This window comes from Zeus faber (assembly GCF_960531495.2).
Source record: "Zeus faber genome assembly, chromosome: 2".
Lineage (NCBI taxonomy): Eukaryota > Metazoa > Chordata > Actinopteri > Zeiformes > Zeidae > Zeus > Zeus faber.
In genome coordinates this window covers 13,001,874-13,018,132 of record NC_137189.1, presented here as the reverse complement: position 1 = coordinate 13,018,132, position 16,259 = coordinate 13,001,874, and the positions used below count along the sequence as shown (strand labels likewise).

The window sequence follows — 16,259 nt, the reverse complement described above, 5'->3', positions numbered from 1 at the left end:
AAAACAACCCAGAAAAATGAAGCGTATTGAGCTGTGGTGTGATAACCTTGGGTTGATCCGTCTAATCGGTTATTCACTGCATGTTTTTCAGGAAGTTTCACGGTGGCTGTGCTGAGCCGTGGAAATTGAATAAGCAATCAGCCGTCTTTGATGTTGAATTTTTACTTTGCTTTTAGAAAGATTTTAGCTCGCAGTTATCAGGATCAAGTTTATATAGTGTACCCCCTCTTAGATCTTTAGAGTACCCCCTTCACTGGCACTGTGGAAAAAAACTAACAAAAAAAAGATGTACATTATGTGCATTGTATGTGTTTTTTCTTAACATTATATATAACTGTGGTGTGGGTCAGTTGTGGCTGCTCAAACCTCGCCATCCCCATACCACAATAGCCAATATTTTCCTCACACTTTCATTTTTATTTTCGGAGTGCCCCCTGTAGGGGTATGAGTACCCTCATCTGAGATACACTGTAAGAGCACGTACAATTTCTGCCCCAACATCTATATTTAAAAAGGCTGTTTTCAATATATAGGGAGCACTCATTATAAATTAGTTAAACGATACCCACTTGAATTACGTTATATTAGATATTATATCAAATTATTCTCTTCTTTAAGAAGCAACTTCTACTGAATTTCATAGCCTGTGAATCTGAAAGCTTCTACTTTGAGGGAACTGCAATTGTTTTGAATTGGCGTCTGACTTCTGAAGTGAAGGTAATTAATGGAGGTTCCTTAGTGAATAGGGACGTTTGTTTAGACCAGCTGTACAAAACTAAATCCACATCAAGAACAGAAGACCCGCAAAAAACCCTTTATTCATTTCAGAATTTATTTATTTAAGTTGGAGTGAAGTCGCATTAAATAAAAATAGAAAAGTACAAATTTTGAACACTTCAGTTTGAAATATGTACTTATTTTCGAAAAACCTAAAATCATCACCGTCCTTTTAGACCTTAAATGATCTCATTCTCAGCCTGCCATGTATGTGTTTCTAGGTATAATCTGAATTATGTTGCTATACAAAATACTATAGTATGTTACTATGAAATCACTTTATTATAGTACCTTTGGAACTGTTCTTGAACTTGTGGTGTCGGTGCCCGTTTGAGACACTATGTGTTATTATATTTAACATTTAACCCATTCATCGGATTTGATCTAAGTGGTTTTACTGGTCTTCTATCACTTCATCACAGTTCCATTCGTTTTATGGAACTGTTTGGAATTCATTTTATGGACGTTTTCTATTCCGGCTACTAGCTTAGCTAGGCTTGTTTTTAGCCTGGTGGCTAAGTTATGCTTAGCTAACTACTCAAACTTGTCAGCTATGCCCTTCTCCAGAAAGTAAACAGGAAGATCACTGACCCTAAGCAGGATATTTGACAGCTTCCTGATGAACTGCAGGAGAAAGACTCCTTTGTCAAGTGTAGTTTATTCGGCATCTGGGCAGTCCCAGCAGATTGCTATTCTCAGTGCAACCTTCCAGGACACAGTTCTGTGGGACTTCTCCACTTGTCCATGGCTTTCTTCCTGCTCGACACCTGATCACCGGTCGCCCTGGACCAAGGTGGTGGTCCGGGGTAGCGGGGGACCCTCGGTGGCTGCTTCACCACCTCACCCATCCCTCTCCAGCCGCTATGCAACCCTGTCCGACGACACTCCGGTCCAACCAGCTGGTGCTCCTGTGGACCCCTCTCCCAAGACGGCACCTGCTGACACTGCAGCATCTACATCGCTGTTCACTGGCGGTGTTCGGGTGGCTCGCCATTCCACGGCAAGGACAAGTGAACGACCCTCATCTAAGGACCTCCTCCTCCCGTCCTAAGATCCTAGCAGAAGCCATGGTCATGCCATGCTCCATCACCCTCTGTCCAGCCGCTGCTGTACGGAGCCAGGCTGAAGGCCCCTGCTAGAAGCCAGATCCAGGGCTCACGTCAGGTCTACACCACACCACGCCAGACAGAACCCTGGACCCGTTTCATCGCACAAGCTGCGGGATGAAACGGGTCCAGGGCTGGCGACGGCTGGGCTAGTCACCAGCTGTGACGGGATAGTCGCCAGCCGTGGCTCCACCTTGGATCCTCCAGACAGACAATAGGCTTGTCACCTTTGACCAACTGGATGACACCTCCCTGGTTGGGTGCCTTCGTCGTCATCTCCCCCCAGGTGGTCCAGCGTGCACACTCAGGTGCGGCGCCCCCCCTTGGTGGGACACATCTGGCTAAAGGGTCACTGCCGCAACAAAGATATCCCCTTTGTTGGCAATTTTACTGCCTTTTAGATAGGCCCCTGCTTTTTTAAACAGATGGCCTCCATTCTTCCTAGGAGGGCTCACCACTTTTATCAATAAACATTGAACTGACCTTGCACTCCTGTAATGCCCGCTGACTATCAAAAAACACTTCCTCTAAGCCAGACACAGACATTTTTAACATCCCGGAGAAAATCACTTTTAAATGCCCGATGAGATTTACTGTCAAACATAACTGGTGCATGTCCCAGGAACCTCATCACTGTAAATGTTCAGTCTGCTGTGAACCCTGCTGAACAGAGGTCTCCTTCACTGCCATTGAAGTTTGCATTTTTGAACATTAGTTCGCTCTCTAAGAGTCTATATTAATGATTGTATCTCCAATATGGTCTACCTGTTCTATTTCTTACTGAATGTTGGCTCTCGTCCACTGCCTCTGCGACACTTATTGAGGCTTCACCCCCATACTATAGCTTTTTATTTTCCGCTGAACAGGGCAACCACAAGGCTTTCTATAGGCTCTGTGCCCTCAGATTTTAAAGCTGCCATTATCAAACCGCTGCTCAGGAAATATTGTATTGATCCGCAAATTCAGAATGGTCTATATATATATATATATATATATATATATATATATATATATATATATATATATATATATATATATATATATCCACCCCAAGTAAATTTTCTATGGTACATAATGCCATTCAATTAATGCCAGACAATTGTCCATTTTCATAGCAGCATCAAGGCAAGTTTAGCCTGACATTTGAGTTGTTACCTTACATATTACCTGTATCTTTTTGAGTACAGTGATGCCAGAAGGTAAGTTCTGTCATCATTTAAACATTCCCCCACCTGCCGTTTGAAATCCGGCCCCCTGGAAACTTACCGTGTGATATTTAATCACCGCCTGATTTCTTGGCACATGGACATAATTTGTATTTTCCCAGCACTTAACATGCTTCTTTGGTTCCCAGCCAAGATACAGTAATGTAATGTAATTTGGATGCCACTCCCCCCCCCCCCCCCCCCCCCCCCCCCATGCAGCTGCTGGGGTGTCGTGGATAATTGTTGCCTAGCAACATGGTCTGACTCTGCTGATGCTGTGTTATTGTTATTTGTGAGTGATGCGCAGCTGTGATTAAGATTTATATAACTTGAGAGAGACCAGGAAGCGTAAGTCAATTTCTTGATGAGCTGAGAGCCTGAGAGAGGGAGAGTAGCAGGTGTTTTGGATACAAACAGGAAGAGAGAGTGATATATACTGTATGGATAAACAGAGATTACGCACTGCAGATGTTATGTATGGTGTTTGTGTTTGAAAATGACTTGAGTGCAGAAAGAGGAGTGGAATACTGTATGGACATTGTTGGGGGTAACGCGTTGCAGTAATCAATTACTTTTTAGCAGTAACGCACATACAATGTGTGTAATATCATTATAGTTACCATGTGAAGTAACGCTCATTACCAGGGGTGGGACGATTGAACGGATGAAATGGCTATCCGTTACGGATATTGTATTTTGTCCAATTAGATAATGTCGTCCGATTATTTTGCGTTTATGTATGTAATCGGAGAAATCATGGTCTCATTGGGTATCTCTGCAGTACGTCATGACAAAAACGTGGTGTGAGCTGATCTCGCTCAGGTGATAGGACAGCTGCACGTACGGTCCCGCCCCTACGTGGCGCTTCGAGAAATGACTCATTGGATGGATTATGACAACATCTGCCCGTCTTCTACTGGACAGCATGAGGTCAGAGTTGACGACCAAGCCGAACCCAAGCGGCTTTTGGCCTTTTGTTTGCTGATCGTGTACAACACAAAGATAGCGTCAGTACAACTTAATTTAAATTTTACAACTAGCGTTTCCCGCTGGCAAAAATGACATCCGTTATTTTTTTTTTAAGGCACCCTCTGGTTTTATTCCATTTGTGCCTAATTCCTAGTCGGACTTCTGTGCTTCTCTCAGTGAGTAACTTAAAAGTAGTGTAATAAGAAACGTATTACCTGACACTGAAAGTAATGTTGTAAAAATTCAGTTATTACTTTCGAATGAAAGGGAACGCAGGGTCCTTGGGAGGAATGATTTGGTGCCACTTTGTTTTCCCTCAAGGCAGAATCAAGAAATCACTTATCCAACACCCCCCCCACACACACACACACACACACACACACGCACACACACGCACACGCATGCACACACTCTCCCACACACTCTCTTCCTTCCCCTGCCTGTGTGGCCTATTTCTCCGTCAAGGTGCCGTCCCACATTGGAAGTTCTTCAGGATGAGTGTGAAGCAGTGATGGAGTGGGGGCGATTGAGTGTGGGGGCGGGGTGGTGCACCGAGGGCTCGTGAGAGTCTACAGCTTTAAAAAGGGGGAAGTTCTGCTTAAAGCGCTGAAATCCAGACGGGGAAATGGTTCCGCGGCCTAATTATTGTCCGGCGGGAGGGAGACGTGAGGGATGTGAAGATGGCGAATGTTTGTGCAAACTATGCCATGTTGTTGTTGTTGTTGTTGTTGTTGTTGTTGTTGTTGGCAGCCTTTTGACATTAATTTGAATTAATCACGCAGCTCTGTGTAATACTCCATTCAGATTGGCCGGTTGACGCAATCGGCAGGCGCTTATCTCTGAGTAATGACCGCGGTCTTTTAATAGTCGCCGTTGTCATGGCAACCAGTTCTCCGACTGGTTTCACGTCCCTCGCATCGCTCCGCTGACACGCTAATGCTTATGCTGACACTAGCTAGCAGTGACACTACATAGAAACTAGAAGCTTTTTAATCGCCGCCACAGTGGGCTTACTGGTCAAAGTTATTTCAAATTGATATTCCATCTAAATGTATTGTTTTATTAAGGAAGTAGTGCTGATGTTTGGGGGGTTATTTTGCAATAATGACCGGCTGGACGTACATTATCCCTTACTTATTCAAATTTATTATAATGTAAGCATATTTCTGTATTTCTTTGACCACCTGTGTATTTGTAAGGTGCTTGACTCGACCGACCGACATTTTCCGACATATGTACTGGTATTTGACTGTATTTTCCACAAACATAGTCATTCAACACGTTTAGGTGTGGATGGAAGACTACCAGGTATAGCTCCCAGGACGGGGTGTGGAGCCTCAGTTTCCCAAGATAACCCCTCCGCTTTGGTCCCGCTGTGACAGGCCCGTCACCGGGATCAAGTGACTGAGGCAGCAGTTAAAACTGGTGAGAGGCCAAATCGTATTAATATAGTAAAACAGTAAGTTATCATTCCGTCATGCCCATTTCTGTATTTGTTTCAACCAACAGGTGTCAATTTAGTGGTGAAGGTATATATATATTGTGTGTGTGTGTGTGTGTGTGTGTGTCTGTGTCTATGTGTGTGCATATAAGCGGGCGCGGTTTTACTGGGGGAAAAAAGAAGACAATGAATCATTTCCCGACATTATTTTTTTACAATCACGGCAGGACAATTTTACAATAACGTGGCGAGTGTAGTGTTTTAATGAGTCGCTTATCCCAGAATAAATTACTTTATTTAGCCGATAGGAAAAAGGAGAAGAGCAGATCCAGACGAGTAGCGGATTTATTTTCTTGGCAAAATATGAATATTCATGAGGTGCACGTCCTGAACACGTCCTCATCGGTCGAGTCCCAACGAGTCTTGTCTTGGTGGAATTGCTGTCAGTGCTGGATGCTGTTTGTGCCGTGGGAAGAGAGACTGAATCAGATAACAAGCTTCTAATAAGGGGTTTCATTACTGTCGTCTCTTTGTGACACTTGTATCTTGGTCAATATTTTTGTTGTTTTTTGCCATTTTTCTGTAGGGTAGATAAAACTTAAACATTAGGGGCAGGAAATACAACTGAGGGAAGAGCAGCTGAGTGCCCGCGAGAGGGCTGTGAGCTGTAAACGGTGAATAGACTGCAAGCCAGGAACCCTCTGATTGCTGGACGACCCGTTCTACTTCCTGCGTCACGCCGCCCCGCCCCAGCCCCGCACCAGCTGTGTTGGTGATAAGATAAGAAACCACAGGAGAAGCCAGGCCTGTGGTGTCGCGTCCCGTCCACCTGGCTTTTGTATTGTGTGGGGGAAAAAAAAAAAAGTGATATCCTCAAGGTCAACCGTTTCCAACGTTAAAAATGTCGTGCGCCAATTTGAAATCTGAAAACCTTCTGCGTCCCACCCAAACCTTTAATCAGCACACGAGAATAAGATGAAGTATTTCCCTCAATTTTTTTTTCCATAGACAGAACAACAAAGCAAAACAAACAAAGCAACAAATGTAAAAATAGGGATAGCAAATAAAAAAAACACAAAAACAAAAAAAAACAGATATTTGAAGAATAACACCTAATTTAAATCCAGTGGCTTTGTTTTATTAGTTCTGATTACTTTTTTGAATGTAAATATTTAATCATAGATATTTTATGGGAATTTCAAACTTAATCACAAAATAGAAAATTTTAAACTTTAAGTGCTCCCTGACTTAACGCCAAGTTAAAAAAAAATATATATATATATTTTTTTTTTAAATTGCGAGATATGGCACTAGATCCATCACGTGGAGACGTAATGGAATCAGCGGAGTGCTCTCGCAGGAGTAGGGTGCAAGGCGTGTCGCCAGGCATCGATCCAGCGAAGGGGAAGGAAAAACGCAAGCAGCCTCTCTCCGGATAATCTCGTTTCGTGTCCTCTCAAATTAGATCACCCCCCCTATATGTCACGGGGGGGGGGGGGTATATATGGCTAAGTAGTTGCTTTCTGCTGCAAAAAAGTACAGAGGCTTCCCAAAATGTCTTAAGGTCGGCATTTTATTTTTCCTTCACTGCTAGACTGCTGTTTGCTTGAGAATGGGGGAAAATCCAATTAGTTTCACTCTGCTCGTTCCTGTCACTTTTATCGGCGCCAGTCCCTCTGTAGTCCTGTTCACAGTGAAGGATTTATTAAATATTTAAATGCTTCTTCTTCCTTTTTGGGGGTGATAATGCATTTGGAAGCCTGGAGCGTCAACATGAAGCTCTTTAATAATTCATGTGTTGGTCTGGTGGCGATATGATATAGACGGACCCCAGCAGTTTAGTAGCATAGCATAACGTTGCGGTGGCGTGTCATTCTGTTTTGCATTTTTGGGCCTTTTATTTATTTATTTATTTTTAGTTTTATTGATCTTGAAGCTTCTTGGGCCGGGCATCACCTAATCCTCAGAGCTTGGATCCGTGAGCCGGGACGACCCAGAACACACAGCGCAGAATGGAGGCCCCAGCCGCGCTGTCGAGGGAAGGAAACATGTTGGAACATTGTTGTTTCTCTGTCACATCTCTTGATATCTGCACGGAAAAAAACAAAACAAAACATCGTTTTGTTGGGATTTGTGAGGGAAGAGTTTCTTTATAGCAGACAATTAACAATTAACGTCTGTTTTCCTGACACCAATTAAATAACATAACACATTTCAAGATAACAAAGTAAATATATATTTAATAAAAAACTGTAATTAACTTAATTGAGCAGGACATAGCTCTAACTAGCGAGCCCAATATGGGCGTGTGTGTGTGTGTGTGTGTGTGTGTGTGTGTGTGTGTGTGTGTGTGTGTGTGTGTGTGTGTGTGTGTGTGTGTGTGTGTGTGTGTGTGTGTGTGTGTGTGTGTGTGTGTGTGTGTGTGTGTGTGTACTCAAAAAGTTAGGGATATTTGGCTTTCGGATGAAATTTATGGAAAATGTAAAAAGTTCACGCTACAGTGATATTATATCATGAAAGTAGGGCATTTAAGTAGAAGCATGCAATGGTGATTTCCTCATCTCAAACAATTTATTGAAACAAAAGCCAACAACAGTGGTGGGTTTACCACAACAAAAAATGTCAATGTCTCAATAACTTGTCATGTGCCCTTGAGCATCAATTACAGCTTGACAACCACGTCTCATGCTGTTCACAAGTCGACTTATTGTCTGCTGAGGCATGGCCCCCCCACTCTTCTTGAAGGGCAGCCCTCAGGTCATTGAGGTTCTGGGGTACAGAGTTACGAGCCTCTACACGGCGACTCAGCTGATCCCATAGGTTTTCTATGGGATTCAGGTCTGGAGAAAGTGCAGGCCACTCCATTTGAGGTGCCCCAGTCTCCAGCAGCCATTCTCTAATGATGCCACCTCGATGAGCTGGAGCATTGTCGTCCATGAAGATGAAATGAGGCCTGTGTTGTTCATGCAGGGGCACGATGACTGGATTAATTATGTTATTCAGGTAGTATGGGCTTGTCACTGTACCATTCACAAAGTGTAGGGCAGTTCTGTATTGACTAGACACACCTGCCCACACTGTAACACCACCACCACCCAAGACTCGTCTGGTGACAACAGTGGCTGATGCATAGCGCTCTCCTTGATCTCTCCAACATCGTTGGCGGCCATCATTTCTGCTCAATGTGAATCAACTTTCATCAGAGAACAGCACTGAGGCCACTGGTCCCTCGTCCAGCGTAAATGCTCCCTGGCCCGTGCAAGACGATGGTGCCTGTGCCTGGTGGTGTGGTCAGGTACCCTTGCAGGTCGTCTAGCACGCAGACCATGCTGATGTTAACGGTTTTGAATGGTCTGACGTGACACTTGGGTGCCTCTCACCTCCCTTAAATGTGCCTGGAGTTGAGTGGCATTCATCATCCTGTTCCGCAGGGGACTGTTTACAATGAGCGCTCATCAGTGTGGGATGTGGCCAAAGGACGTCCACTTCTATGCCTTTCTGTGACTCTTCCAGTCTCTGTATCTCTGTTGGAACCTGCTGATGACACTCTGTGACACTTTAAGCTCAGTGGCCACTTCCCTCTGAGAACATCCTGTTTGAAGCCTCACAATGGCGAGGTACTGTTGATCAGTTGTTAGGTGTCGTCTTGGTCTCATGATGTCAAAATGTGAACAGCATGATGAAGAGGACTGTTTAAATACCAATTCTAATTGAACCAGGAAATGTATTGGTCGATTCATGGATCAAACACCTGTTGTGAATTTAGCCGTTCAGCTCCTTGTTAGAGAACAGCAAGTTGTGCAAAAAGTACTGAAACATTGAACAGTTGGACATGTGTGTTCAAAAGTTTAGAGAAGGACAAATTAAGTTCACCTGTAAAGATTAAAGTGCATTTTAGGTTCATCCTCAAATTTCACCCGAAAGCTGAATATCCGTGTGTGTGTGTGTGTGTGTGTGTGTGTGTGTGTGTGTGTGTGTGTGTGTGTGTGTGTGTGTGTGTGTGTGTGTGTGTGTGTGTGTGTGTGTGTGTGTGTGTGTGTGTGTGTGTGTGTGTGTGTGTGTGTGTGTGTGTGTGTGTGTGTGTGTCCTCTGTCCTCCACTCGTTACCTGTATTAATGGCACCTGTTTGAACTCGTTATCAGTATAAAAGACACCTGTCCACAACCTCAAACAGTCACACTCCAAACTCTACTATGGCCAAGACCAAAGAGCTGTCAAAGGACACCAGAAACAAAATTGTAGACCTGCACCAGGCTGGGAAGACCACTGATAATCTCCCTCCATCTGGGGCTCCACGCAAGATCTCACCCCATGGGGTCAAAATGATCACAAGAACGGTGAGCAAACATCCCAGAACCACACGGGGGGACCTAGTGAACGACCTGCAGAGAGCTGGGACCAAAGTAACAAAGGCTACCATCAGTAACACACTACGCCGCCAGGGACTCAAATCCTGCAGTGCCAAACGTGTCCCCCTGCTTAAGCCAGTACATGTCCAGGCCCGTCTGAAGTTTGCTAGAGAGCATTTGGATGAAGAGAAGAGGATTGGGAGAATGTCATATGGTCAGATGAAACCAAATTAGAACTTTTTGGTAAAAACTTAACTTGTCGTGTTTGGAGGAGAAAGAAAGCTGAGTTGCATCCAAAGAACACCATACCTACTGTGAAGCATGGGGGTGGAAACATCATGCTTTGGGGCTGTTTTCTGCAAAGGGACCAGGACGACTGATCTGTGTAAAGGAAAGAATGAATGGGGCCATGTATCGTGAGATTTTGAGTGAAAACCTCCTTCCATCAGCAAGGGCATTGAAGATGAAACGTGGCTGGGTCTTTCAGCATGACAATGATCCCAAACACACTGTCCGGGCAATGAAGGAGTGGCTTCGTAAGAAGCATTTCAAGGTGTGGCCTAGCCAGTCTCCAGATCTCAACCCCATAGAAAATCTTTGGAGGGAGTTGAAAGTCCCTGTTGCCTAGCAACAGCCCCAAAACATCACTGCTCTAGAGGAGATCTGCATGGAGGAATGGGCCAAAATACCAGCAACAGTGTGTGAAAACCTTGTGAAGACTTACAGAAAACGTTTGAACTCTGTCTTTGCAAACAAAGGGTATATAAAAAAGTATTGAGATGAAGTTTTGTTATTGACCAAATACTTATTTTCCACCATAATTTGCAAATAAATTCTTTAAAAATTAGACAATGTGATTTTCTGGATTTTTTTGCTTCTCATTTTGTCTCTCATAGTTGAGGTATACCTATGATAAAAATAACAGGCCTCTCTCATCTTTTTAAGTGGGAGAACATGCACAATTGGTGGCTGGCTAAATACTTTTTTGCCCCACTGTATATATATATCATTACATTTCATTACATTACATTTAGCAGACGCTTTTATCCAAAGCGACTTACAATTATTCAAACACCGACGGACGCAGCCATCAGGAGCAATTAGGGGTTAAGTGTCTTGCTCAAGGACACTACAGCATGCTACAGCAACGTTTAGATTACTAGAAGACATATATATATATATATATATATATATATTGTGTGTGTGTGTGAAAATAGTCAGGCCCCTACTCAATTATTTTTCATTTTCAATTCTCAGGACACTTTCAACTTTTGCTCAACTCTCTAAAATGTCAGCCTAAAAAACACACACAAACACATAGTCTGTCATCTTTAGCGCTCAGCCGCGCAGGTGCTCATCACGTCGCATTAAATCACGTCACATGTCTCGCTCGCTCTCTCTCTCTCTCTCTTTCTCGCTCTCTCCCTTGGTTTTGAAGCTGAACCCTTTGGCCCTGTAGTGTTAATTATTTAGGGTCTTTTCTGCAAGCGGCCCTAGAGTGCATGGTGTTCTGGGTGCGATGCCTTCAGCAGCTGCTCGGGGCCCGGTGGTGACAGATGGCTCGGCCCCGCACGGAGAATTCATTGCCAACGCCGACTAACAGAATGTTGGACACCAGTCACATCTCTCACTTACGGCCTCTCTCTCTCGCTCTCTTCTTGTTGTCTCCTTCTGTCCTCTTTTCTAAATGAAGGCTCCTAATTTTTTTGCTCTGCAAAGCTGTCTCATTTCCTCCATCATTACCGTTAAATTGTTCCTTGAGAAGCTTTAAAATCCTGTTGCTGCATGAAGTGAATGTCACATGGAATGTCACCTTATGTCTTATACTATTACTGTGCTGTCTTATTAAATGTACACTGTGTGTGTGTGTGTGTGTGTGTGTGTGTGTGTGTGTGTGTGTGTGTCATATATTGCCATTTTTCTTATATATATTTGTATTGAATTGCTTAACCATTTGTTGCTACTATCAAGATGTGAGCTGTTCAGACTCTTTCAGGGATTAATAAAGTATCTTTCTATTGTTCTATCATTTGCTCTATCTGTTGTTCTATCGTTCTATCGCACTGTATTATACTATTTCTGTACTGTATATGGTTAATTTGGGTTCTGCCTGGTGGCCCGGGACCAATGATGGATATTTTTAAGTGGCCTTGCATTAGTGGTTTGTGGTGTTTACCCACAATGCCCTGCTCTGCTCACAGCGCTCGCTGCTACCTGTGAAAGAGAAGAGTCAAAGCTGCGGCAGCAGAGAGAGGACGGTGTTTGATCTGGTGGATGTCAAATGGATCCATTTCCATCATCTACTTTGTTTTTGGGCTCAGAATATTTCCTGGTGAGGTAGAGGCTGTTTGTGATCCGCCCACTCCGCCTTTAGAAATTGACATTTGAAATAAGCCCCCCCCCCCACCACCTTCTACTGATGGAATGTCTTTCATCCAAAAGAAAGGAATCAGTAGGAAGAAGCAAAGCATGGAAGGAGAAGCTCGGCCCTTTCATGCAAAACTCTGACCATCTCGCACTCTCACTCTCAATTAAATTAAATTCAAATGGTTTTAATAACATGGGAAACCTTTGTTATTATTGCCATGGCAGGTGGAAAAACAAACACTGGAAAAGTATGACCAAAAGAGGGGGGGGGGGGGGGGGTGTGTGTGTGTGTGTGTGTGTGTGTGTGTGTGTGTGTGTGTGTGTGTGAAAATGTAAGATAAACTATGTAATGAAAATGTAAAACAATTCTGTTGAATAAATACAGCATATACAGTACATGTGTGACGATAACCTAAAACAGAAAATTTGCTGTTAAAAATTATGGGATATGGAAAGATACTGTATGTCTTCAGATCAGTGGATACAACTTAACTCGCAATAAAAAGAGTAGATATATAAATAGAAATAGGATATGACCTAAAATGTACTAAAAAATATCTCTCCCTCCAGAGCTTCCAGAGAACTGGACGGACACTAAGGAGACGCTGCTGGAAGGGATGGTGTTCAACGTCAAGTACCTGGGCATGACGCTGGTGGGTCAGCCCAAAGGAGAGGACATGGCGGCGGCGGCTATACGCAGGATCGTAGCCACGGTGAGCGATTAGTTATCAGTTATTATTTTACTAATTATTAGTCTTTGATTTGAAATTGCAACCACCTTGCTTGTATGGGATCGTCATGGAAAATCCAGGAGACCCTGTACATTGATGCACTGTGCTGGATTGAGGGATGCTGTTTATTTCAAGAATTCACATTAAAAAAAAAAAAAAAAAAAAAATCCATATGGAGATTAGGGAAAATGCGCCATATCAGGGAAAGTTAATTACATTGATGCACAATGAAAGACCATAGAACATTCCTTCAAAGAAAGTCCAGATGGTACAAAGATTCGCAAACGGAAAAACCCTTCTATACACTCCCACAGTTAAAATGTTATCCCTTCTACAGTTCAATATCCACGGGTTCCATTTGTTTGTCCGTGTGGCTTCTCTAGATAACACACTGGGACAAATCACCCCATCCTGTTTAACGCTTCGGGGAAATGGTCGTAACTAAATACTTACGAACAGGCTGAGCTGCCATGGGGGGAGGAATCCGGTCGGATTCGTCCCACACTCTTCATGCTCACCATGAAATGTTCTTATTTTGATATAATTACACTGTATATGTTTAAATAAAGGTCAGCGTGGTCACTCTGAGACACCGTTTTAATTTCAAATTCTTTAGTTCAGGATTATCAGTGTCACACATGGTTGTCCACATGAATTTGAAAAGATGTCTGTTTTCCAAAGCTGCGATCAGAACGGTACATTTGGAACTTTCCCGCTGGTGAAACTCAAGGACACTTTTTATTTACCTTTTATCTATTCTCTATGCACTTAAACCACCAGTATACAATATACCCTGAATTTGCTTTCTCATTTTTAAATAAGGAGATGAAGAGATCTGCCAGTGATACCATGTATGACCACAAAAAAATGCTTTAGTGGAGCAGGGTCCCTTGAAAAATAATGAAAAAATAATATAGGAAATCCTATAGAAACTGATAGAGGGAATGGTCCCAAAATATGAGAGAGAGAGAGAGAGAGAGAGAGAGAGAGAGAGAGAGAGAGAGAGAGAGAGAGAGAGAGAGAGAGCACTTAGAATTAAAATTTGAGGTTGGCACCCCTGGCCAGGGTTGAAGTTCAGCTTTCAACACATTTCACTATTTTCCTCAGTGCATTTCATATAGTGTACAGATTTTTTTTGGAGATGTGTCCGTTGATGGTTTTCTTTCATAAAGTTCTGAAGTTCCGCCTTCATATTTTTACCGATACGCACACACTCATACTGTACACACACACACTCATACTGTACACACACCAAGACAGATAGGCTCACACATTTCACGCTATGCTTAAAGCTCCTTCAACACCTCACTGACAATGAAACTGGAGACAATAATCTGTGGGAATTCTGTCTCTGCAAGAAATTGTTTGACACACACACACACACACACACACACACACACACACAAGAACACGTACTCGTCATTTACCATTTAAGTGAAACCTGATGCTGCACCTTATATTCAATGTTTACTTGTGGGCAGAAATTAAGAAAGGAAGATAAGAAACAAAATTTTATGGAGAGAGAGAGACGACACCGAGGTTTAAAACGCATGATTATTGGCAGGTTTAAATTGATAGATTTGCAGGGATGTGAAATATGTGGCAGTTTAAATTTTCATAAATGAACAAGCTGCCACAGTCGGGCATGGCACCATTTTTCTGCCGATCAGTGTCAGTTTCCAGTGGCTTCCCGTTTATTCTCATGGGAATAAACTCCGGGGCACAGGAGCCTCCACCAGTACGACGTGGCACCATTCCCGATGACCTTGGAAAGACCTTTACTTTACTAAATGCTTCACTCTATCTGCTGCCCCCTTTATACCATGATGAAATAGATAAATACCTATACACTATAACTAAACATAATCAGTATGGATTACCTAATGTGTATTTATGGAATTGCATTATAATAGTAACAAAACGAACTGAAAACACTTTGAAAAGCCCATGAACTGCCAAGATTAACCTATAAAATGTCAAATTTAAATAATGGAAAATAAATGGAAAATAATTCGAAAAAATATATTTAGTAAAAATCTTAAAATATACATTATAAAAATGATGTAAAAATAATATGTAATAGTCTATAAATAGTAATTTTAGTAATAAATAAAAAAAATGTAATATAATTATATTACAAATGAATAAGTTGAAATATATATTAAGATATTTATCGATCAAAGGTTCTTACTACATGAACTGCTAATTCATCCAAGTTACCCACTGTGTAGTTAAATAATCAAAATGCCCCCTTTCTTTTTTTTGGGGGGGGGGGGGGGGGCATATTAACCTCTGTGCGTCCCCCCCCAAACATATACAGGAGTTTATATTCCTGTATATGTTATATGTGAGTATACAGTATAATGTGTCTTCTTCGTGTCGTATCTCTTATCAAACAGGCCAGAGCCGGTGCCAAGAAGTTTCGGAAAGTAACGCTGACCGTGTCCCCGAAAGGCATCGTCATCACAGACACAGAGAGCACAGACCTGATAGAAGACGTCTCCATATACAGGTAGAACTTCCTACCCATGTGAATAAAATCAACTCTGTAAAACATGATATATTTTGTAGAATGACCTCATGCAGTTAACACTGACTAAATTGGAAACAAAGACCTAACTGAGAATTATTGGTTGTGATGTCATAATAAACAATGCTACTTTGGGAATTCTGAATGATTGAACGGTATTTCATATAAAAAGTATGTATAGTATTAAATATAAAAAGGAATGAATGAATGAATGAATATATTTAATAATCCTACACACAACAATTATATTTACCTTAAGGAAAAGTTTGAAGGTGATTAACCTAATTTGGATTTCTGAAATTGCATTATGATAAACAAGTTTGATAATACTTTAAAAGCCCATAAACTGCTAGAGAATTACACAAAATAAAATATGAAATGTATACAACAATTACATTTATTTTAAATTATGTTATATTAAAGAATAAAAATACAATATAAATACAACTTAAATATTATATCCATTAAAGAAATATAAAATACATTTTTGAAGTGACTATTAAATATATATATTATATATAATTCTTGTAACTCTAAATGCAGTTGTTTTTTTTCTACATTAACTAAAAAGAATTCTGAGTTTCTTACTGTCTGAATAAAAAAGCTCTTCTAAGTTTTTGTTACCATCATGACATCTTCATACAGTATATCAGCCCACTTAATTTAAATGCATTATTATTTTATTACTATTCAGAGCATCACTGGGACGGCTTCTCTCCCTCCGTCCACCAAAGTGAGATCACTGCTGCTGTTGACTGCTGTCACTTACTGTGTGTGTGTGTGT

General features: G+C 41.9%; 1 protein-coding gene across 1 annotated transcript in view; it reads left to right on the top strand.

Annotated features, from left to right (window-relative positions):
- Nucleotides 1-16,259, top strand: part of LOC307246777 (low density lipoprotein receptor adapter protein 1) — a gene marked incomplete at both ends in the record, with an annotated part of 42,871 nt that overhangs the window by 12,173 nt on the left and 14,439 nt on the right. The window contains 2 exons of the mRNA XM_080022794.1: nucleotides 12,785-12,927; nucleotides 15,345-15,457. Coding sequence (XP_079878920.1) covers nucleotides 12,785-12,927; nucleotides 15,345-15,457 — 256 coding nt within the window. The remainder of the gene's footprint in view (nucleotides 1-12,784; nucleotides 12,928-15,344; nucleotides 15,458-16,259) is intronic.